Here is a 25,755-nt window from a genome sequence, read left to right as displayed (position 1 = left end):
ACAGGCAAGATATATGGGTTAAGAAGCAATTATTCTTGGGCATTGGTGAAAGAGAAGGCAAAGCTAATTAGCATTTCCAATGGTGGTTTGGCAGCAAGTTTAGCTAATTACTAACCATTTGGAGCAATGGGTGATGAAGGAAAGAATTCTATGAACAAACTAAGTAGAACATGTGTATTCATGGACTCAAGTTATGGGATCTATTTTATAATTGTACACCCATATTTTCGAAGTATTATACCTAACAAGAAATGGCTTAGGATCTTTAGAACATTTCCAAAATTAAACAACTATTGCTTGCTTAATTATCTAAGATGTAAAACAGCTTTTTCCACACATGAATTTAATTTGCTCCTCAATCTCAATGTGAGCAAATGAACAAATCAGGAAGTTCCTGCTAACAACTGTGTCATGTTATTTTCAAACAGCTTATAAGTTAAACAAAGCAGAATACTAAGCCTATTGTAACTAAGGACCTCATCACACAGGGCTAAAATTGGCGGCATGCGTCAATTTAGCCCCAGTCACCCGTGGAGCCGACCAGCTCCATGGGTGAAGGAAGGTGGAGCTGACGCATGTCACCACAACACAGGAGGCTCCCCATGTTGCCACTGACTTTAAAAGGGGGAAGCTGTGCACACCACACTTCCCCCTATGGGATCAGTTGCCAGAAGAACCAGGCAATGTGGGGTGTGAAGCAGCAGCTTTGCTACACCCCCTGGCGAAGTGGAGCAATATGGGACATTTTCTGCAGCAGTGTGACAAGGTCATAAAACTGATTATCTCTGCTTGCTCCAAAGTAGCCATCAGCTTATTGTTTGGACTAAACAGGAAACTATGTTCAATGGAAGACTTCCTGATCTGCTCACATCAGAAGAACTACAAGGGTAATATGTGAATGACTACAATGGTTGTCCTATTTTAGCCTCAGGCATATCATGCAAATGTTCTCTCTGTACCCAAGATTCAGAGAGAGTCCAAGAGAAGCTGAAATGTAAACACAACTCAAATCATGTTTTAAATCATGTTTAAGAAAAATATTTTACAGATGAACACACTTAGGGCTCATTGTGTCAATTTGTAATGGTAGCACTGATATTCCATTCAATGTCAAAATCTCCAGAGTCTCACAAAAAAGCTGCTTCCATCTACTTATTACGACTAGCCTTGAAGGTCACCTCTCCTCCTTTTCAGAAGAGGGCGCATGGAGACTGAATTCAATTTGTATTCCTGGAAATACTGTCCTAACACCCAATCTCTCCTCCACATATTCCATCTCTTCAGCTATTTTAAAATGGCTTTAAAGACCAGTGGTGACTAACAAGCCTATTTTTATTTTACTTCGTTGATAAGACACAGTGGGGGTTATCCATAATGAAAATAAACTTTCATTTCCATTATTTACTGAACAAACACCTTCTACAAAATCAGAATGCTGCTCTAGCTAACAAGATGAAATCAACAAACAAGAAAGGAGATTTCTAAAGTTCTGTTTATAGGCTCTGGAATGAATTACAGAGTTGTTTGGTATAGGACACAGTTGGAAAAAAAGGATCCGATGGAAATATATTTGTCCATAACAGTGCAACAAACTAAACTTGGAACCCCAGAGAAAAGAAAGCAAGAAAAGAGGAAATTTACAAAATGTATGTGTCATTATTGTTAATCGAGCTCACGATCACACCTTGAATTCATATGCTGGAATTCAAATAGATAAGTATTTAGAGGTTTGCTTATATAAATTTTATATGATGTATGCAAATGTGCTATAAGTATATATTTTAAATTGCACTTCATTCTAACTGGTTTTATTTCATTGCTATTAAAAGGGGGATTTTTTGTCAACACATCAGATCCCAAATCATGAAAGTCACCTCAACTGGACTTAAAGCAGTAATTTCTTCTAATGAACTATCACATCCAGTACTTCTTAATGTGAGGGACCAGCAGCATTTTTTACTCGGGACCGAGACAATATTTGTGTCCATAAATCGTAACTTTTACCTTCTTGGAAATTGAATCCCAATCTAGAAAAATGGAAGAGAACTGGGAATTGGCACTAGTCCAACTAGTCCAAGGACCACCATGTTCGGAAGTACTAATCTAGTCCACACTGACCCCTTGCTCTAACATTTCTATCTAATTTATATGCTCTTTTAACTGATCTTGTAAGTTTAACCAATCTATAGGGAGAGGAAGGTAAGAATGTATTATCCTTATTCTCATTCTTATTATTGTGCTTACTGAAAAGTAAGTCCCACTTCATTTTCTGTGTAGTACATTTACCACTGCCACCTAAGTTACTAAAGTATCCCCAATGCCGGACCCAATCTTTTCTGGAAAATTTCCATGGAATTCAACCTTAACCGTTTAATCTATGAGATCATTATGAAATCCTCCTTTACATCAGCCCTAAATTTTCATCTTGCATTTTAAGAACATTTCCACTCTATCCTATTTTTCATAACTAAGGGAAGCAAACACTTTTTATTTTGCTTTTCAGAATGGTCTTTTTGTATGTTGACCTCCATGTTACCTTCTGCTAATTTTACATATTAATTCACATACATTAAGAGGATCTCTGTATCAGACTATCTTTCACTAGTGGTGGGGCCAAAACAACTGAAGGTTTTTGAAAATTATAGCTCCAATGTTGGGAGAAAGATGAGATAAACCTAAAAACATTTTATTTTATTTTGGAAAATATTCCATCCTTCTTCCCAAATTTGCATTCTCCAATCACTTACAACTGTTCTAGCAAAGGCTGGGGAAGACTCATTCGGGGGCTACAAGTCCCCAAATCACCCAGCCAACTTGGTCACATCCCAAGACCTGGGTTATATATTATGAGCAGCTAAATGGTCAGGAAAAAGAGCAATCTCTCCTCCCTCAAAAAACAAAAGTTAAAGAGGTTTCCTTAGAACACCTTTTCCTAATCTAACCTCTTCCATATACAATCTTAATCAAAGTTGGCCAATATGACAAATCACAACAGATTACTGGAGTTGTAGCACAAATCATTTCAAGAGACTTGGACTGGGGAAGCCTAGCTGAAAAGTCACACCACAAGTAGTGAACAGTTGTAGAGTTGGCCAAACAACCCAAGGATCTCACTTTCGAAACCAATGACATGTCCCTGGATCATGATAGTCCCTCTGATTCAAGAACTGCACAATGGAATGTGCAGTCCAGAGCAGAAATTCACATGCACCCCTTCAGACACTACTGAACAACGATTTCTGAAACTGATTGCTGATGAGAACTGCAATCCAGCTACATCTGAAGATTCATATATTCCTCTTTCCAACCTATATATCAAACAATTTTGACCTCGAACTTGAACACTGTACTCAAATATCTGAAACTAAAAAAATCTCTTGATGGATCTTATACTTCTCACAAGCCAAAATTTTCAGTGTGTCAATAAGAGAAGGTTAAAAGCAGTTTTGCTGAACCTGTATTCAAGTCAGGGTGTGCCAAATTATGCAAGGTGCCTCTTGCATACAGAAAAATGTAAACAGAACTGTTTTTATACCTCTTTCAAGAAGCTTCTAAATTCTACATGCAGGCTCTGCAATGATAAATACTATCATATCTGCAAAAGATTCAAGTCAAGCTATCAAGGACTTTGCTCAACCCGAACTTATTTTTTTTAGCTGTGTACAATAGAGAACACCAGGCAAGGAAGCACATATATGATGTATATGCACACATCCCATCATAACTTTCAAGCACAACAAAAAAAGAGCAAATTCTACTTGTGAAGCTTCCTTGTGTGAGTTGCTAAATACATGAAGGAGTGCTTTACCTATAGGTCCCTCCTCTCTGTTCCTATATCTCTCCTCTTTGTTCCACTTGTGATGGCAATACCATGGAAAAGAACATAAGAGAAGACCTTCTAAGCCAGCATTTCTCAACCTGGAGGTCGAGACCGCTGGGGGATCATGAGGGGGGTGTCAGAGGGGTCGCCAAAGACCATCAGAAAATGCATATTTGTGATGGTCTTAGGAACCCCTTTGGTTGTAAGTGAACTATAAATCCTAGCAACTACAACTCTCAAATGTCAATGTCTAGTTTCCCCAAACTCCGCCAGTGTTCTAATTTGGGCATATTGAGTATTCGTGCCAAGTTTGGTTCAGATCTATCATTGTTTGCATCCATGGTGCTCTCTGGATGTAGGTGAACTACAATTCCAAAACTCAAGGTCAATGCCCAAAAAAAACCTTCCAATATTTTCTATTGGTCATGGGAATGCTGTGCCAAGGCTGGTTCAATTCCATTGTTGGTGGAATTCAGAATGCTCTTTGGTTGTAGGTTAACTATAAGTCCCAGCAACTACAACTTTCAAATAAAAAAAATAATCCCTACCAGTATTGGGCATATCGGATATTTGTGCCAAATTTGGTCCAGTGAATGAAAATACATCCTGCATACCAGATATTTACATTACAATTCAAAACAATAGGAAACTTACTGCTATGAGTAGCAACGAAAATAATGTTATCGTTATTTTCATAGGAAGGCTGAGAAGGTATGGTTGCTTACCTGTAACCGTGTTTCTTCCAGTGGTCACCTCTGGAATTGACACCTGTGGTATCTCCAGTATCCACGCAGCTGTTTCGGATGATCTCTTGAAAAGCTTTGCTCCATTGAGGACTCCAGCCCCGCCCTTCCCCATCAGCAATAAAGCCAGGCTGCGGGGCTTGAGGCCTTAGTTCCGTACCGCGAAAAGCAGTCGCACTAGGCATGACAAATGTGGGGAGGATGGGCGGGTTGTGTGAATTCCAGAGGTAACCACTGGAAAAAACACGGTTACAGGTAAGCAACCATACCTTCTTCTGCGTGGTCACTCTGGAATCCACACCTGTGGTAGACTAGCAAGCTTAGTGACGGATGGTGGGCACCATGCTAGTGTGGAAAAAAGGATTGTCCTTCCAAAATGTGCATCCCTTTTGGCTGCCAGATCCAATTGGTAATGCATAATAAAAGTGTGCGGTGTCGACCCAATGGCCGCACGGCAAATGTCATCTAATGGCACTCCATGCAAAAATGCTATTGAGGCAGCCATTGCTTGGGTGGAATGTGCATGGATCTGAACAGGTAAGTCCAGTCCTGCCATCTCATAAGCTAATTGGATAGTTTAAACTATCCAAGCTGCCAATCTCTTAGTGGAAACTGAGAGGCCAATAGCGTCCTCATGGTACATGACAAACAATCTTGGTGATTTCCGCAATGGCGCTGTGCAATGTACATAAAAAGATAGAGCTCTACACACATCGAGGAGGTGCAATGATTGCTCAAGAGGTGTAGATGGATTTGGAAATAATGCAGGTAGCACAATGTCCTGAGACATGTGAAAACTGAGATGCAGCCTTAAGCAAAAAAGAAATGTCTGTTTGAAGGACAACTTTGTCTTTATGAAACTTAAGGTAAGGATCATCAACCCTAAGGGCAGTAAGCTCGCTGGCACGACAAGCAGATGTAATTGCCACCAAAAAGGCTGTTTTCCAGGAATAGTAATGGATCTCTGCAGTGGCCATAGGTTCGAAGGGAGATTTTACTAGGGCTAAAAGGACAATTTCCAATTTCCAGGAAGGAGAGACAGGGCGAACTTGCGGCCAAAAGACCCTGAAGCCCTGCAAGAACCTTCTCACGAGCAGGTCAGAAAAGGGAGAGGGTAAATAATGTTCCTTCTTAAATGAGGCTATGGCAGCCAAATAAACTCTGAGTGACGATAAAGATAGTGCTGAATCATATAGAGACATTAAAAACTGAAGAAGAACAGAAGTAGGTGCTAACAACGGTTGAACTTCCTGTTGTTGAGCAAACGACGTCACTTACAGATATAGGAGTACTTGGTGATAAGCCAAAGAGCAAGATCCAGAATGTTTCTCAGTGGTTGAGGAAGAGATGGGGCCGAATCCTCCATGCAGTCAGTTGGAGATGTGTGATTTTGGAGTAAGGGACTGAAGTGGATCCTGAAGTCAGCAAGTCTGGTCTGAGTGGCAATCGAACATAATCGTTGCCTGCGAGTTGGAGGAGAGTGGCAAACCACAGCTGACAGGGCCACCATGGCGTTACCAGAATACAGTTGACCTGCTCTGCTTGCAGACGAGCCACTACTCTGGATAGCAGTGGTGTGAAAGATATACAGTGGTGGAAAGATATACAGGGGCGCCGAAGTCCAGTCCAGGAGGAAAGTGTCCCCTAAACACCCCGGCTGTTGAAGATGAGGGGGTCATGAGCCATAAAACTGGCATTTTGTGTTGGAAGGGGAAGCAAAAAGGTCCACTAAAGGGGTGTGCCATGTACGGAAAAGTGGGCAGGATGAAGGGACCACTTGTGGTCTGCATAAGTTTTCCGACTGAGAGTGTCTGCTAGAGAATTCTCGTTGCCTGGGACATGGACAGCCATGATGGTTACATTCCTGGCTATGCACCAATTCCAGATCCTGAGAGTAAGGATCACCAGAGCTCGAGATCGTGTGCCTCTTGCTTGTTGACATAAAAGATGACAGTAGTGTTGTTGGTGGTGAGTTGCACAACGTGTCCTTCGATTAGATGACTGAAAGCGTGAAGTGCCCTTTCCACTGCTAGCAGCTCCAGATAGTTGATGTGCTTGTCTTCCTCTGCTATGGTCCAGGCACCATGATCTGTAAGGTTGCCTAAATGAGCTCCCCAACCTGTTAGTGAAGCATTGGTTGCCAGCAGCATCGAGGGCCTGGGGAGATGAAATGGAAGTCCAATGCACAGGTTGGATCGGTGAGTCCACCACTGTAGAGAGTGGTGAATAGCTGCAGGGATTAGCAAATGACTGTTGAGGCTGTCGTGTAAAGGATAAAATGTTCTGATGAACCATATTTGAAGTGGTCAAAGATGAAGCCAAGCAAATGGAGTCACTTTCGTAGTGGAAGCCATATGCCCGAGAAGGCACTGAATGTCCCTGGCCTGAACGGATGTCTTTGTTATTACTCGAAGAGCCAGTATACGAAGATTCCATAATCTGTCGTCTGGAAGGTACGCTCTTGCCTGAGTCCAAGACAGCCCCAATACATTGAGCAGTTTGGCAGGGTTGAAAATGAGACTTGTCCTTGTTGATAATAAGACCCAGTTTCTGTAATAACGACAAAGTAAACTGAATCTTGCTTTAGTTACCTGTTTTAGCGACCAGTAACCAATCATCAATGTAGGGATAAAGCACTACACCGCACTCTCTAGGGTGAGCTGCCACCACTTTAGTAAACACCCTGGGAGTTGTAGAGATGCCAAAGGGGAGAATGCAAAAACAAAAAGCTTGGCCATTAGTTATAAAGGACAAAAATCTATGGTCTTGGCGTCTAATTGCCACATGAAAACAAGCATCTTTAAGATCGATCCTCGCAAACCAAGCATTGCTGGGCAAAAAGGGGGGAGGATGGTTGATAAAGTCACCATCCAAAAACAATGATAAATAATGTATGCATTTAGCCCTCTAAGATACAAAATAGGACGGAGACCTCCATCTTTTTTAGAAACTTATATATATATAGAGAGAGAGAGAGGGAGAGAGAGAGAGAGAGAGAGAAAGAGAAAGAGAGAGAGAGAGAGAGAGAGAGAGAGAGGAAAAGGAAACATAGAGGGCGACAAGGGATCTATAGCACCCTTCTCAAGTAAAGTAAGAACTTCCTGCCAAAGAGCAGAAGAGTGAGGGGTAACACGAACAGTTCCCACTGGGGGCTGTTCAAAAAATTCAATGGCATAGCCATGTTCCACAATTTCCAGCACTCAAGCGTCTGATGTAACAGAACGCCAGGCCTCAAAAAATGGAGCTAACCTATCTCCAAAAACAGGGGAGGAGGACTGAACAGAAGAAGTGCAAAACTCACCCAGTGAAGGAGGAAGATTCCCATCACCAACAGAAAAAGACATAGGGTTGTCAAAAACGACGCCGACCCTGGTCCTGTTGCTTCCCTTTAGTGGACTGATGTCCCCTGGTTGAAGAATTACGTCTACCGGGGACTGAATCTAGGATTCTGACCCTGAGAAGGCCTAAAGGGAGCAGGCCATAAAGGCTGGAGGTAAAGTGGTTGGGAAGTTGGCCACCGAAATCTAGGTTGATAGTTAGGCTGAGAGAAACCAAATTTCTGCAGTGCTTCCTTAATCTTCTCTGTACTTTTGAACTCAGGATCTGTGTCAGGATGAAATAAGTTGTTTTCAGACATCGGCAGTTTTTCAGCCATAGCTCTTCCCTCTTCAGATGACATAGAAGACCTTAGCCAGGCATGGCGGTAAATAGCTGTTGCAGCTGCAAACATCCTTCCAGCTGTGTCAGCCCCATGTTTAGCCAAGTCCCTTTGATGAAGAGCTAAGGTGATCCCTTCTTGGTGAAGAGTCCTTGGCAACTGCTGATGCTCTAGCGGAATCATGTCTAGGTAAGGTGTTAACGTGTACCACAAGTAAGACTACTAGGCCACCATATAGGCCTGTTAATGAGCCATACAAGTTATTAAACTAGCAGCAGTGCGCATTTTTTTCCCCACAACCATTCAACTTCTTGCCCTCTTTATCTGGTGGAGCAGATTGCAATTTCTTAGATTTCTTTGGTTGCACTACTTTCATCACAACGGAATTTGGTTTCAGTCAACTACTGAGCTGAGGATATATATATATGTGATAGAGAGAGTCAAACTTTTTAAACACAGCAGGCACGGAAGATGGGGGACCAGATTGAGTCTTAGCTAACTTCAACAGCAAATTAAGTGCAGGAAGCACCGTGCTAAGCACTGGGTCCTTTTGTTGGTCAGGAGAAAACAACAGGTCATCAACTGGGTCATCAGATAAAGACACAGCAGGCAATTGGAGAGAATAAACCAAATGCAAATCAATGAAGAAAATGAGGAGTAATCCTCTGTCGTAGCAACTGAGGAAGTACAACACTGTGTTAAGTATCCTCATCAATAAAAGAATCAGAGTCTGAAACAAAATCATCATCCTGTGCCTGAGAAACTCAAGGAACAGAAAAATTAGTAAATTGGTTAGGCTGTGGAAAAGCAGTCCCAAAATTATAAGGATAAAAATTTGGTACTGGAGGATTGAGCAAGTAATACCAGCCCCCTTGCTGAGTGGCTGGCCATACAGTTTGGGAAGAGGGAAAAGGAAACATGCTTGCAGTTTGGAATGGAGCCGGTACCCTCAAGGGGGTCATCCTCTAGGAGCTGAGCCCCAGTGCCCCGGCAAGCCATCGCTCGTGTGGGCGGCGTGGCTGCCAGAAGTTTGCTCTCCTTGGGAGGAGGCAGGAGCATGGCAGGGAGAGGCCCTCCCCCTGCCTGCTGAGGCAAATGCGGCGGCGAAAGGGTCAGGGCTCTAAATGACGTGCCGCCGCTGCCAAGGGAAGGGAGGGTTGCACAATAGATGTGCCAGAAGCCGGTTTGACATCCGGCTGCACTTGGTTGGTGCTGGCTCCGCCCCTTCCTGAGCCTTAGCTGGAGGGGCGGAAGATCTTTTTGCCGCCTTTTTCTCTCCTACTGAAGTGGCAAGTGAGGAAGGAGAAGGTGAGTCTACAGCCCCAAGGGCTGTGCTTAAAGTAGCTTGCGTCTCTACAGACGCGGCGGCAGCGCGCGAGGGAGCCGGATGGTCGCCTCGGCGACACAAAACACAGAGGGGATGGGGGTCTCCCTTGGGCAGCTTCCCCCCAAACCCCATGCATTTAAGGTCTGCAGAAGCAGCCATACTGGCCTTAAGAGGAAGGAAAGTCCAAGTTTGCAAAGTCCAAAGGATAAAGAGGAGTCCTTAGCCAAGTCCAAAAATCCAAAGTCAAGAGGAGATATAATCCGATGTTTCTGCTTTCGCGGACAAAAGGAACTAAGGCCTCAAGCCCCGCAGCCTGGCTTTATTGCTGATGGGGAAGGGCGGGGCTGGAGTCCTCAATGGAGCAAAGCTTTTCAAGAGATCATCCGAAAACAGCTGCGTGGATACTGGAGATACCACAGGTGTGGATTCCAGAGTGACCACACAGAAGAACCACTGTTCTAAGCTGTGGCACATCACCTGTGTCAGAGGCCTAACTAACACAAACATTGATTGACTTTCAGTGTGACATCAGGACATGGCTTTCGATTAACATCTTTGGCATCTCATTTGTAAACATGCCTAGAGTTTAAAAACTCTTCCAACCCATCAAAAGTGTTTTAACTTGATGTAGTTGCTTAATACATTTATGCTTTTAAATTATTACTTGATTTTAATCTAGGTTTGTTTATATTGTTTTATACATTTGCTGCCATGTGATAACATGATGGAATGACAGAATAAAAATATCTGTCTAGCATGAAGGAATTCAAACAGTATTATTCTTCCACACAATTAAATGAACCTATCTGCTTCTGAACTGCACATATATCTTGGATATAACAAAGTCTAATCCTTTCCATCTCCTTGAGCTCTCTGACCCCATGTTTGCAAACGTTTATCAAAGCAAGATGACACTTGCACCTTGTGCAGTAACACCATACTCTTATCTCAAGAATATATTCTACAACAATCCCCACACACACCCATGACTAATTGTTAGTTTGCTAAATAAACACGAGATCTATTTATGATAAAACAAAGCCTTTTGCTAATTTTTTTAAAAATCTGAAAGGGAAGAAGCGAAAGTCAAATATCAAAATACAGTTCAAAACAAGACAGTTATCACAGAATACTGTGGTTTAAAACTGTTGTGATTTTACAGACAGCCTGGAAACTAAGCTGTATTCAGATATGACTTAATGAAGGAAGAGGGAACAGGCGTCTTTTCTGCTGCCCTGGAGACTAGGAGTCAGAGCAATGAGTTCAATTGCAGGAAAGGAAATTCCAATTGAACATTAGGAAGAACTTTACTGACCGTGAGAACTGTTCAATAGTGGAATTCTCTACCTCTGAGTGTGCTGGAAACTACTTATTGGGAAGCTTTTAAACAAAGGCTGAATGGCCATCTGTCAGGGGTACTCTGATTGTGCTTTTCCTGCATGGCAGGGAGTTGGACTAGATAGCCCATGCAATCTCTTCTAAGTCTATGATTCTATTATTCTACTGCTTATTTGAGCAGTAAGAAAATGGATACTCACCATTACGCTCTTCTGGCCTAAGGCTTTTCTTTGCAACCTCTGCCAGTGCTCCAATGCCAAGACCAACTGCCAATCCTATTATGAACAGAAGAGTAAAATGAATAAGAAAGAAAAGAGACAGGAAACTGTAGGACAGAATATTATACAAAATATTCCTTTGCAGGATTTGTTTTTAGGACCTCTCATGGACACCAAAAAATGCAGATGCTCCCATCCTTTGTATAAATGAACCTCGTTCACATGGATTCAGTGATCGCATCTACGGCACCATCCCATGCACCCTAAAATCAATTACCATGTAAAGCCCAGCCTCTCCTGCCCAGCTCCCCTCCACCACCACCACCACCACTACCACCACCACCCCCCCACACACACACAAACTCTGTTCCCTCTTTTCCTCACTTCCTCTCACTTTATCCTTGGACTGCTGGAGATATATTTATAAAAATCTATGACGAACTATAAACTTCACTCTGTATAGACCCAAATCTATAACATGGGCCATATATCTGAAGTGGTTGTAGTCCATGAAAGCTTATGCAATAAATCAATTAGTCATAAAGATGGTATGTTGGTTTCAGAGATCTGCTACAACAGATGAACATGCTGATCCTCTGCAAGTTTCCCAATACTAACGCACTCAAGATGTGCTGTCTACAACTCCCATCGTCCTTTTCAACATCATCAAAAAGCTGTTCTAAGCAGTGCTTGACATCAGCAGTGACAGCCAGATATTCAACCCTGTCAGTAACTTGTCTGAGAAAGAATTTCATAAGATTGCCATTCTGTAGCATTAAATGTAACTGAATCTAAATCCTTGTCTTAACTGGGGAATATGTCAAGGAATTCTTCAGGTTGCTTCCACTAGCTTCCAATTTGTTCCTCCTCTCTCTTTATTCTTAGCCTTTGCAATTCTAAATGGCCAAAGCCCAGGTTACCTTAGAGACCACTTGCTGACATTCAGAATTGTTCAGGAATTGCTTTGTGGTTCATTTTAGGATATCTGGTGAGTGAGCAGATAGAACACTCTTTGTGGCAAAAGCACAACACTTTGTGCCAATGCTACTTGTCTTCCTCTTAAAATTTGTCAGGCTCCTTCATTGTGCATCTTTCACTAGAAACTGAAAACACTTTGCCTTCAACAGGCTTTTAGTATATTACACCTATTATTGTTGCATAAGACATTTTACTTTCATTAGCACTAGGCTGGCACATCACAATTTTAAGCGGTGGTTGTATGTGGTCACATTTTTTATGTGTCTGCATTTTGATCACATCGGTTTTTACTACTGTGTTTGTCTGTTTACTTCCCAGTGGAAGAGCAACACACATATAATTGTTACAATTACAGCAGTACATGAGTTAAGAATATACCCAAATTCACAATCTCCTTTCCTACTTATCCATCTTTTACAATACCAGCCTCTCTCCTTCCCAGCAATCCATTTCCGTTAAGATTAGGGTGTGCACAGTATGTACTCTCCTTGCACTGCACAACTCCACCTTAAGAATCGCACACAGATTGGTCCCTCTGAGACCAAAACAGTTGGGCCAACTGTTCAGAGAGTTACAGGCGGCAAACAATTTACAATTGTAAAGTTTTTAAAGATTAACTCGGGAGGGAGTAATTTACTTTAATGTTTTAGAACTGTTTACATATCAATTTATTTTGATAAGGACATTCTCCTTCAAGAGAAGCTTTGCCCTTAGCATCTGCAAAGGGATTCTATTGTAAAATATGTTGAAGGTACTGTTCTTTAAATAGTAACTGAACATTGCCCTTCAGGGTGTGTTGAAACCTGTCAGGTTTTTGTTTTGTTTTCTGCGTGTCTGATTTTTCACCCAAGCAAGGGACACAGATCACACTTCCAAGTCATAATTTTCTATCTACTTCTTGGTCTTTGGTTATTTTTTTCCCTTAAAGAGACATTCTCTTCCATATCATCAGCAATTCATTTGCACATGGTAAATGTGAACAATTGCACCAGTTCAACCAATCAATGTTAATGTTTAGTCAGAAATTCTTGAAGTTACATACCAAACCAGTAGTCACCTTGGGTCCCTCACTGAGAGAAAGGCAACATAAAAATGCAATGAAACAAAAATCATATTTTTCCACGGTCTACAGATAAATAAGACCCTTCTAATGTTGTTTTAAGTGTTTGTTGCTCTTAAGATATAGCCTCTGCTGCTCAAGAGAGTAAAGGGGAAATTAGTTCAAATACAAACAGATTTAAACCTTGAGAGTGAAGTGAGCATACAGTATGTCTCTATGCCAAGACTGAATTAGATTACAGCATAGCCTTTAAAGCCTTAGCTATGACCCAGTGTTATTCAGGCCACTAAGTCAGCCTGGTCTGCTCAACATCACACTTTGATCTCCTGCACATTCCTGTATCATTTCATAACAGCTCCCAACTCTCTTCATAGTAAGTTGCTTATACATTGATATCTCATTTAAGACTAGCCCAAACTCCTCTGTCACAATTTGGAACACTCTCAGTGCCCTGGCTCACCATTCCCATCACCCTCAGTCAGATGGGAGTTGCAATCCAGTAGAAGACAGCAATATGGTAAAGACTATAGTAAACATTCTCTTGCATCAAACAGAGGAATGTTCCTATTTATAATTTAAGGGAGAAGAGAATTATGATGGGAAAGGTGTTGCTACAGGGCTATGAAGACACGTTGGCGGCAAGTAGTTTATGATGTGAAGCCAGAGATTTCCTTTTTCCATAAGCACATATGGGTCATGTGAGACATTTCTTTCCCACACTGCCCAATATTCAAATTTCAGCACAAGCCTTTACCACGAATAAAACCCTCTGTGGGTTAGAACCCATACCCTCTGTGGGTTAGAACCCATACAAACACAATGAAAGGCCATTAGGACAATACAATTCTTGCTTTGATATTGCAACTGAGGAATGCCTTGTTAATTTCAATAAAGGAAGTACCGTGAACCAAAACACACAAAAGAGTGGAATTACATTTAAGTTCCTTTCACCACTCTTGTGCATGACCTACAAATATGCTAGACTATCTGTACACTTATGATTTTCTGAATTGTGTATATGTGAATCCAGAAATTAAAACAATCTTCTGGCTGACTGGATTTTTTTCTTTAATTTTTTTTCTTCATATTTCCTTCAATTTCTTAAAAATGTATTTCGACAACACTCAAAATACTGGATTTTGAGTTCCACAGGATTCACAGGTAAAGTGACTGTGAGCCTACTCTTGAATATCTTGAATAGGATGGGGAACACCTGACACTTCACAATGTGAAACTTCCACCAGACGTACCAGCCTGGGGGACTGAGGGCAGCTGAAGTCTAAAAACACCTGGAAAGCTACATCATCTCCATTCCTAATCCAAGGTCTAGGGCAAAAATTTGTATTCCTCAAGAGAGGTTAGCAAGAATTTATGCAGGTTTTCCACCACTGAAGCACATGACAAAATGGACTCTAACCTACATGCGTTAAAAAAAAAAACTTCAGATTTATGGGTTCTACTTTGTATTTTATTAGAAACCCTCTTCCAGGAGCCAAGTACAAAACAGTGGTAGATGCAGTTATACTAAGGTTTAAGGATTTGGTAAATACACATAAAGACAAGGAATTTGAAATCAGTGCACAACCAAACTCAAAGGGCTTTTAACACCAATGTTCACTCCTGGTTCCTCTTCAGCTTCAAACAATCAACCATGTTTAGCATCTAAATGGCAAGGATATCTATAGTTTCTCACAGATTGCTGTTTTCTGTCTTCAAGAACAAGAATTAATCAACAATTCCTAAATAATGTTGACAAAAGAACTTCAGGTATATATTTTTCAGCTCTGTTGGTATTTATGGGCCCTTTCATCTGAGGAAAATATTTACTCTCTTCTTTATCTTCATACCTTTCTCTAATGATTTGCCTACTAGAAGGTATCTTCCTAACAATTTTAGTATACAAAGAGAAATGTCCAGAAGGCATATATATGAAGATCTCATCTTAGAGAAATGAACACTAATGGCAGGAGTCAATTCAAACTATAAATAGGGAAGGTCACAACACAGCAGAGGCAGCACTTGTAAGCCACATGATGCTCTCCACATATTGAACCAAAAAGAGCAATGAGGCAGTGACATTCCATTGTCCTGGCCGAGACCAACAGGCTAATAATTTCAAGAAAGACAGGGAGCTCAAAGAATAAAGTAAAAAGAGATCTTCACAGTTGTCCAGATCATTTCACCATGTTGCTTTAGTAATGGAGGGGGAAGAATCCCACACCCAACACAACTTTTCCCCCTCTTGAAACTCTTAAATGTACAGGAGACTTTGCTCATGGCTGAACCAAGTAACCCTCTGATGAAACAACAGTGGAGAGTATTTGGTTCTTCAAATGTTTTCAACTACAATTCTAACAGTCCCTTACCACTTACCCTAGCAAATGGCACCTTTGTGCTGCCTCCCAAATCATGGTAACCTGATGAATTTCATGGGAACTAGCCAACCATCAAACATGGTTTTGCCAGTTCCCGTGCCTTTAAAATGAAATATCAGTTTCTCTGGCACAGTAGAGAGACTATGGGAACAAAGAAGGTAATATCCCCTTAATTGCAGCCATCAAAACTGTTATATTAACAATGCTATATAGAGATATGTGATATATATACAAGTTTCCAGCTTAACTGCTTTCTCTTCTCATCCCACTTTTCCTTCTATCCCTGTTATTTCACACTTTTGTACTCTCTTCATCCTGTTTGGTCTCAAGATGATTCCTGGATGTCCTACTCTAACCCTCTTCTCCTTATACCAACACTCAGACAACTCATTAATCAGGACTGCACATTTGTAGATACATGCAAGAATCCTATGGCACAACCAGCCTATGTGATGGCTGCAACTGAATTGTAGGGCTCAAGACATAAATCTAGGAAGAGGTCAAAATGTGCAAGTCAACCAAATGTACTAGAGCTATTTTAGCCCCAAATGATCCCAACCAGATCAACAACTGGCACCTGTAGTGAAACTCTCTCTCCCATCACCAAAACACAGGGGATTTACTCAAATGTATTCAAAACCTGAATCCAAAGGAGGAAAAATGACCTAGCGGAATCAATTCTGGCATTTCATTTGAATAAGAAGTTCTGCAGTTCTTTGCATATCAACTAAAATATTTGAGGCAGCTGCCAAGAAAACTGCACTACTATAGGGATATGTCTAAAATACCTTAACTTCAGCTATTATTTGACCACACAATTTAAAGAGACTCACCTCCAAAGTTAGCAAGTCTCCCAATTCGAGTAACTGGCACTTTTCGCTCTCGGGCACGTTCACTAAGCTGCAGGGAAGAAAATCTTTCATTAATATGGATAAATAGCCGCCCTGAGTCCCCTCGGGGAGAAGGGCGGGGTAGAAATATCGGAAAATAAATAAATATTTTGCTAATAAAATATACAAAGAACCCAAACTAAGCAACATAATATGTGTTAAAATGGATTTTTCACAATCACCATAATAAAGAAAATTACATCATAGTTTTGTTCTTTCCTCAAGCAAGTAAAACTTTTTTTCACAAAATTTAAACAAAACCATTACATTTTTCAGAAATATGAACTTTTCCACAAATACATGGTGTTAATAGGCAGCTCAATCATGAAGGTTTCTGTACATGGATGTTTTTGGACATAACAACGGATATAGCTTTTCCTCTCTCAAGAAGATAATGTGAGCAAGAGGCTAAAGCTAGCCAAGAACAAATGAGTCCTAACAGCAATTTCCAGCAAAGTATTCAAACTCCATGGCCTTTATGTCTTCATAATTAATGAGTACTGCCCCAATACGAGTAACTCCTAATAAATAAAACTGCCATCCTCACACTAAAGCAATTATCCAAGCAATCCACAATGATCCCTGGATCCATTTCACTGGTGAATCTAAAGGTCTCTTAGGAAATATGAGAGAATCAAAAAGCATTTTCACCTGAAACCACTGGTTGAAACACCATACAATGCTCTATGCATCCATATTTGCTTGCCACTTGGAAATGCAACCTTTGTAGCACAACCAAAATTCACACAAAATGGAAACGTCTGGAAGGTTGCAATTCATACCCCAATGCACTTCATTTATTCCATTGTTTAACTCTCATATTGAGAAATCCCAAAGCTATTACTTCCTCCTCTCCTCTCGCCAGCTCACTTTGAGCTCGTCAACTGAACATTTTAACTGTCCTAAAGTTCAGCTCCTCTATATTGCACAACTTCAAGATTCTCCTGGGTTCATCTTGCACATCTTGCTCAGAGATACTTGCTTGGTCCACAGCATTTAGCTGCCTTGTATCCTTAGAAAGAATAACTGCACCTAACGAGAGATTCACTCTTGCAAAACACTCATTTTTACATTTAACAACAGCGATTTCATCAATGTCTAGCCCATTTCATTGATGTCTCAGAGTGGAAAGTAAGCAGTTAAACTTGCCACCTTTACATTCTGTTGTTTGCCCTTCAACTGGCTAAGAAAAGAGTCAAGAGCACATTGGTAATATTTCATAGGGCTTCATGCCAAGTACAACCCATATCTAGCTTGCTTCCCCATCCCTGTTTTTCTCTCTCAGGTCTCTTGCCTCCATATGTATTTTTATAAGTTAGTCAGGGTCCAAGAAGATACATAACCTCAGTGCTTTTCATTCCAAATTCTCTTATTGAATTGCATCCAAGACTTTAAAGAGGTTCAGAGATTAGTGTTAGTGTATCATCAATCCCTCATATCTTTGTTTACATCAGCCTTGGTCTCCATGAAGATTACTGTGCTGCAGAGGCTTTTCATGACAAAGAGTCCTGATGGGCATGCAGCATATGAACAGACTATCTGAGAAGCCAGGTTAGTCTGTGCATTTGTGAAGAACTAAATCAACAGAAAGACAAGCCCACTGTAAACACTCCCTAGAGAAAGGTAAATAATCTGTCTCAATTTTATTTCCCTCTTTCAAATTTAAAATACATTCATTTTATTTCTTGCAGAGCCCTGTCTGTTGCATAGACGCCTCCATAACACTGTCTCCCTTTTTCTTCTTTTCTTGTTTTACCACTGCTAGTCTTTGTGATGGGAGGGAGCATATAGAATAAATCCAGTGATTCTCAACCTATAGTTCTTTAGACCAATGGTTCCTAAACTTTGGCCCTTCATGTGTTTTGGACTTCAGCTCTAATAATTCCTGATAGCTGGTCAAGCTGAAAGACCAAAGGCTGGAAACTGCTATTCTACAAGTTTGGGACTTTAGTTAGTCACTCACTAGCTGTAGTTTAAAGAAGTTGAAGTCTAAAAGATGTGAAGGTTCAAAAGCTAAGAAGTATTTACCAAGAAGTATTTAATTTCTTAAATTTCAATGATAAAATAAAGATTGAAAGCTCTGGAACTTTTAAAGAATAATTTATCCAGTTTGGTCTAGCATAGTGGTTCTCAACCTGTGGGCCGCAACCCAGCAGTGGGCTGCGAGAACGAAAACCCAGTCCACAAACCTCCTTCCTCTTTATATATTTTATTTTATTAATTTTTATTCCCATTCCTTTCTGCAGAGCTGACTATTGCATTGGATAGATCACATCAGCTCTAGATTACTACATATGGTTTTCTGTGGGCAAACAGATAGCAACTACTGGATGGCATATTCTCTGTATCAAAAACTAGAGCTGATATAGTCTATCCAATGCAATTTTCTGAATAAGCACCCCAAATAACCAAACTGAATCTAAAGTTGACAAAAGAACTGATTTGTAACCCTTTTGGTACTAATGTTGGAGAGTGGTCGCTGGTCAAAGTGGTCGCTGGTCAAAGTGGGCCCTGGTAAAAAAAAAAGGTTGGGAACCACTGGTCTAGCATAACGTATAATCTACCAGCATGTCATTACTCCACAAAAGATTTTGGCATTCTGTAGGTTTTTATAAAAATGTGGTATCCTCATGTCATATTTAGATTCAAGGTCACAGAAATATATCAACAAAGACATGGGGACCAATTCTGTAAAGACATTAAGAAAATTCTAGAGTGATAAAACTGCCAGAAAGCGTTAACACAAAAGATCACTTAATCTTTAAGAATATTAACACAAAAGAAAAGGAGACTTGATGGATGAAGACTGTACATGGATAACCATGTTTTAAGTAAAACATAAACAATGAACAAATAATTCAAAAATAATCACCAGATTTAAGACTGAACACCATCAAAAGATAAACAACAGAGACGAATTAAGAAATAATTATGAAATAACACAGAAGAGGAAGTTTGCGAAAAATAAAAAAGGAATGAGTTCCACATTTAAAAGATTTAGAGAAGAGAGAGTATGCAATGGTTAAGAAGAAACAAGACAAGAAAATAACAAGAAAGCAAAAAGGGTAGGTTAGGGGCAAAACGAGATAAAATGAATTTTAAACTTAATATAACACATTTTATTTATTTATTTATTTATTTATTTATTTATTTCCAGCATTTATATCCTGCCCTTCTCACCCGGAGGGACTCAGGGCGGCTTACACAACTGGCAACAATTCGATGCCGACAACATAGTTAAAATCATAATATATAAAATCCATTACGAACAATTAAATACAATATAAAATATAAGACATATGGTTAAATCCGTTCATCCAAGATCCTCATGCTTTATCCATAAATCAGTCCAGGTCGTCTTTGTCGTTTATTCATTAAAGGCCTGAGCACACAGCCATGTTTTTAGCGCTCTTCTAAAGCTCAAAAGGGTTGGGGCTTGTTGTATATCTCTGGGGAGGGTGTTCCACAGCCGGGGAGACACCACCGAAAAAGCCCTGTCCCTCGATCCCACCAGCCACGCTTGCAAGGCAGGTGGGACCGAGAGCAGGGCCTCACCAGATGACCTTAGGGATCGTCCTGGTTCATAGGAGGAGATACGTTCGGGCAAGTAGATTGGGCCAGAACCGTTTAGGGCTTTATAGGTCAAAACCAGCACTCTGAATTGGGCTCGGTAGCATATCGGCAGCCAGTGGAGCTGGCTTAGCAGGGGGGTGGTATGCTCCCTGTAAGCCGCCCCAGTTATTAGTCTGGCTGCCACCTGTTGTACTAATTGGAGCTTCCGGGCCATCTTCAAAGGCAACCCCACGAAGAGAGCGTTGCAGTAGTCCAAACATTTGTGAAAAACAGTGAATAAACAGAGGTGTGTCATCTTAAAGTGTAAGAGGAGAGAACAGCAAGCTCTTTAATGCAGTAATATACGTTTTGTGGGCAATACTCACCAGTAGATCTCTGGGTGATTTCATATAGCAAAAAAATACTAATTTTTAAAACAATGACAAGACTATTTTTATCAATAAAATGCATGGAAGAATTGATGTCTCAAATTCTGTCTAGTTCTCAAAAAACAGGCAGAAATGCATATTCTTTAATACCAAGTTTGCATCCTTTGAACTGAATTCCAGCTGATTTACCTCATGATTCCAATTAAAAGGAGAGATCACACAATCCCAAAGAGCCTTCTCCCCAACTACAGCATCTGTATGGCTAAATAAAGACCAGCTGTGTTGCCATTCTATTGGAAGCATCCAATTTTCTAGTCTCTATAGTTAAGAAAATGATCACAGAAACAGGCAATGAAACTATAAAGGCTGTGAAAGGAAGTGTAAGAAGGAAAAGTTGCAGAACAATCATACAGCAGGATGCAAGTTAAGAAATGTTCCGTATTTGAATAAATTATTGTTAAGTTATCTGGGAATATATTATTTAAATATATAAGGCACTACCCAAGTTCCCTACAGTGGATATGCCACTACAGTTACTTTGTTCTGGCTCTGAGATCTGACCAGAGTCTTCCTTGAAAGAAGGAGAGCTGAACTGGCCTGATGTATTTAACATATCTGGAGCACACTGTCTCCCCACAGCCCTCTATCTGAAATCTAGTAAAACAGAAGCAATACAGAAATGCCTCTTCCTCTGCCCAGTACCTATCTTAATCTTCCATAACATTCTGTAGAATTTACTCTGTCCCCAACCCAGCCATCTAGAAAACATTTTCAGGAGATATCTGAGCTACAAAGAGGTGAGAATTCTGCAAAAATCACCTGACTCCACCCTTCCACCGGTAGAACATCCCATTAACAGAGTTACACTCATAGGAACTTAAGAGCCACTCACTATAAAACAGCAAACAAATACAGGAAGTTGTTTTATGCTAAATGAGACTAGTTACAAATATGTCACTGACTCAGGATAATGCAGAAGAATTCAGTTTATTATTATTCTTAGACATAATGATTTGGTTATTTTACTTTTAAAATACTACTCAGTTTCCAGTAGACAAATTTTGTTTTGAAGAGACAGAAAGCTGGGTCTGGCCTGAGAGGGGTAGGGCTGGGCAGACAAACCTGAATTGCACCTGTTCTGGACTTCAGCTGAGACACAAGAAGAACAACTAGTATAGCTTCTTAACCATTCCAAGAATTTAGCAAAGTATCGTATGTCCAGCAAAAGGAAGATGAACACCTGTTAAATATTAAAAAGTGCAAAAAATACATTTGGACCTCTCCAAACAGCCATTACTTCAATCAAAGTAACACACTGTCATATTTGTTTCAACAATCTCCTCTTATCCCATTTCACTTCCAAAGTGGTCAAGATAGGAAAACAATGACAAAAAACGCAGAACAAACACTAGCTATTCAAAATTTGACACTAAAAACAAATACAGTAGAGTCTCACTTATCCAACATAAACGGGCCAGCAGAAAGTTGGATAAGCGAATATGTTGGATAATAAGGAGGCATTAAGGAAAAGCCTATTAAACATCAAATTAGTTTATGATTTTACAAATTAAGCACGAAAACATCATGTTATACAACAAATCTGACAGAAAAAGTAGTTCAATACGCAGTAATGCTATGTAGTAATTACTGTATTTACGAATTTAGCACCAAAATATCACGATATATTGAAAACATTGACTACAAAAATGTGTTGGATAATCCAGAACGTTGGATAAGCGAGTGTTGGATAAGTGAGACTCTACTGTAGATCAACCAGTATTTCAGTAACCTCCACACCAACTCACACAAGCCAGAATTAAACCTGAAAGTTTGTTGCAGGCACAATGTAAGATGAAAATGAATGAGGCAAACATTCCTCCTAAGAGAAGGAATCCTACATGTGATGAACTCTTTGGAAAATCTCAGTATGATATGGATGCCATTCCAGGAAAGGATATTATCAAATGAACTAGTTATATCATACTTATTTGAATGTACAGTCTCTCTAACTATTTAATCAAAAAGCACTTTACACCTGGAGACAGACTAGGTGGAGTCAGGAAGAGAACACACCCAAACAGGTAAGATGTAGATGGATTCATAATGAGATAGAAGAACACATAAGAATCCAAGACATGAGATTTGGCCAAGGCAAGCAACAGTTAAGCAGAATCGATGTCACTGTTGTTAAGTCCACCATCCATAAAATGGAAAAATAACCACAACAGCGCTCCATGCAGTCATGCCGGCCACATGACCTTGGAGGTGTCTCCAATGCTGGCTCTTCAGCTTAGAAATGGAGATGAGCACCAACCCCCAGAGTCAGACATGACTGGACTTAACGTCAGGGGAAACCTTTACCTTTTAACCACAACAGAACTAACCAGGTTGCTGGAATTAGGAGGTTTAAATTATTCAAAATGTGAACATACTGTATCAATAATGCCCCTACAAGCCTAAGCCAGCATGAGTTGCATGGCCTGGTCTGTTGCAGTAATCCTGGAATGGCTCAAAATAAATGACGCTTGCCTTTCTCAGCACATTTCAATTGCTACAAACTGAGCTGTGGGCATGCTGCAAAGATCAGGATAATTGAAAACAAAGAGAAATGCTGTATTGACCCACACTACTATACAGATAGAAACAAACCACACTGTACAAGTACTTGATTGAAAAGCCGGAAAAAGGAGAAGCAGACCCTATTAAACAAGGTTGGGAAGATACCGCTCTTTAACTGTTATAGGAGACCAACTCCAGCCAGCATTGTCAACAATGAAGGATAAAATATCTAGAGAACATATTATTCAATCATACTAAAGGGAAAAAAAACCTCCCAGCACCTCGATTTTGTTCAGTAGCTTACGTACCATCTGTTTGTGTGGTTTGTGCTGTGGATCCGTTTTAGCTTGCCGAGCCTTGTCAATGTCTTCAGCTGTGAGTCCACCAACAGACGAATGGTCTTGATGAAAAGCCCGGCTTTGCCAATGGATAGGAGTATACAGATTCCCACAATCCCTAAAGCCTCCAAAAAGCTTTGCATTCACTTTAGCAGAAATAGGATTCGAACTGGAGTCTCCACTCCCATCAATATTTGAAAAAGGTTCTTTGGCAATATAAGAATAAGATGGGCCTTTTGCACCACCATCCACAGGAGGCTGATTTGGTGGATGGGAGAAGTCTTTTGAAGCATCATTCCACTCTGATTCTGAGAAGTTGTACTCTTTTCCAAAGTCCTCATCAAGATCTTTAAAGTTTTCCTGTTGTTTCCCAAATTCCTAGAATTAAAAAACAAAAATGTTTTTCTTCCAAATTATGGGAAACAAACTGCTCTCATACATTCTGAAAACACAAAAGGACAGATTCTAACCAGGACGTGAATAAGTAAATTGGCTATTTAGTGCTTCTACTCATTTCCTAAGTAGAGCAAATGTAAACTAAAGCAGGGGAAGAGACTAAATCTAGCTTTCAAAACTACATCTAGCCACTACATCTTGTGGCACTTTAGAGACTGTGGTTGCATCTATACTGTAGAATTAATGCAGTTTGACACCATTCTATCTGCCATGACTCGATACTATGGAATCCTGGGATTTATAATTTGGTGAGACACCAGAGTTCTTAGGTAGAAAAGGATAAAGACTGTAAAACTCCAACCCAGGATTCCATAGCATTGAGTCACAGCAATTAAAATGGTGTCAGACTGCATTAATTCTACTTTGTACATGCACTCTGAATGAAGTTGGTAGCATAAACTTCTGTAGGCTATTAATCTGCATCTGAAGTAGACAGTGTACAAAAGCTTATGCTACCAGCTTCATCCTTTCAGTTAGCTTCGAAGTCACTACAAGATCCTTGTACATATTATGGTAATCTAGCATGATGTGGTATACCATTTAATTATTTTCTATTTTGTTTTGGCCATCATTCTGTTTTACAATGAACGGGGTTAAATTTTGTCCCATTCTTCAAATGCAGGGTGATAGCTGTCTTTAAACACCTTCAAAACCACCGGTATATCACATTCTTTCCCTCTCTCTCACTATGCACCCAAACACAATCCTACACTAGTATTTTTTGTCAATACATACCTCTAAATTATTCTACATGAGAACACATATCACATATGTTTATTTTAGGGAGTCAGAAATGCAGCTATCCACAAAGTACACAAGGTGTTTCAGATTTGAAATCCCTATATCTCTGCAACCATAATCCACCCATAAATGAAACTCTTACCTGGGTTTTTGTTTTGTTTTTTTGAAGAAATGTTTATTTAATTATTTTCAAAATTATTGTAAATAGTGATACGCAAAATTATACAAATAGTCAAAACATTTTCCATTGGTAACACATGTTTACATTATTCCCCCTCTTTTGCTCCTCCAGTTTACAAATTTTGCTGTATTTATTACAATTGTTCAACCATGAGGATAATTTAATTCCTTATATTTATCTTTCCCCTTTATTCTGTAAATTAAGCCTTTTCATTTTGCCTCCTATTACTTAATTATTATCTGTTGAAAGGAGTTTCAAATGATTACCACCAGTACACAAACAGCCTCTAGCCTCAGTCATTTGCAAAGTGTTGACCCCACAACATAAATTAGTAAAACTTGGTAACTCAATAAACCATTTGTAATTTTTGTATAGCTATAACATGTTGCCATTATGAAATTTACTGCTTTGAAATTGGGCCCATCATTTTGAAACTTGTTATATAGTATACCTAGGGCCAAACTAGATTTAATTGCATGAAACATTCACTTTTTTAAAAAAAAAATGAAATTTCTGCTCTGGCTCTCCCTATTCCCATTGAATGGAAACCATGTGGCTTATCCCTTTCCTTCTATGCAAACTACTCCTGTTCTCTGTGGCTATATGCTGCGTTATTAAGGGCATATTGACAGATATGTATGATGAATGTCATGTTTAATCTGACTCTCAATGCCAAAACAGAACTTCTGTTATGCAATGTGTGAAAAGGCCTTGAACATCTGGTCTCACTGTGTCCTGTTTAACTTAACCAATTTCTTAGAGAAGAGATACATCTTTCCAAAAATCTCTAGTGTATTTTCTACAGGAGGCAACAGAGAAGAAGAACCTTTCAGCAAATTATCCCGTGTCCGCTGTTTCTCCTGCCAATTTCTGGAACTTGTAAACACTTCTATTTTAATTTTGATTAATGCTGGAAGAGAAGTGTTTCCACTGTTTACTTCTTTGGCAGTAAAGTAAAATAATTCCCTGCTCCTCCCAGCTGTTTAAAGCTACAAAGGACCTCACTCCATAATAGGAAGGGCTAGAACTGACTTTGCTTTAATTAAATAAGAGATTAATTAGAGCTTTGAAAAACCTGTTACAAGAGCATCCAGTACTTGACACAGGTAATCTGATGCTAGTTAATGTGTAG

The 25,755-nt window shown here is 40.0% G+C and overlaps 1 protein-coding gene across 2 annotated transcripts in view; it reads right to left on the bottom strand.

The window, feature by feature from the left end:
* coq8a (coenzyme Q8A) overlaps positions 1–25,755 on the bottom strand; it is a 69,859-nt gene that overhangs the window by 21,866 nt on the left and 22,238 nt on the right. For both annotated transcript variants that reach the window (XM_062972959.1, XM_062972965.1), the window contains 3 exons: positions 23,216–23,623; positions 16,351–16,417; positions 11,087–11,161 (listed from right to left, as the gene is read on the bottom strand). In XM_062972959.1, coding sequence (XP_062829029.1) covers positions 11,087–11,161; positions 16,351–16,417; positions 23,216–23,623 — 550 coding nt within the window. The remainder of the gene's footprint in view (positions 1–11,086; positions 11,162–16,350; positions 16,418–23,215; positions 23,624–25,755) is intronic.

This window comes from Anolis carolinensis, chromosome 1 (assembly GCF_035594765.1).
Source record: "Anolis carolinensis isolate JA03-04 chromosome 1, rAnoCar3.1.pri, whole genome shotgun sequence".
NCBI lineage: Eukaryota > Metazoa > Chordata > Lepidosauria > Squamata > Dactyloidae > Anolis > Anolis carolinensis.
Note: the sequence above shows the minus strand (reverse complement) of the source record. Positions and strands in the feature narration are given on the sequence as shown.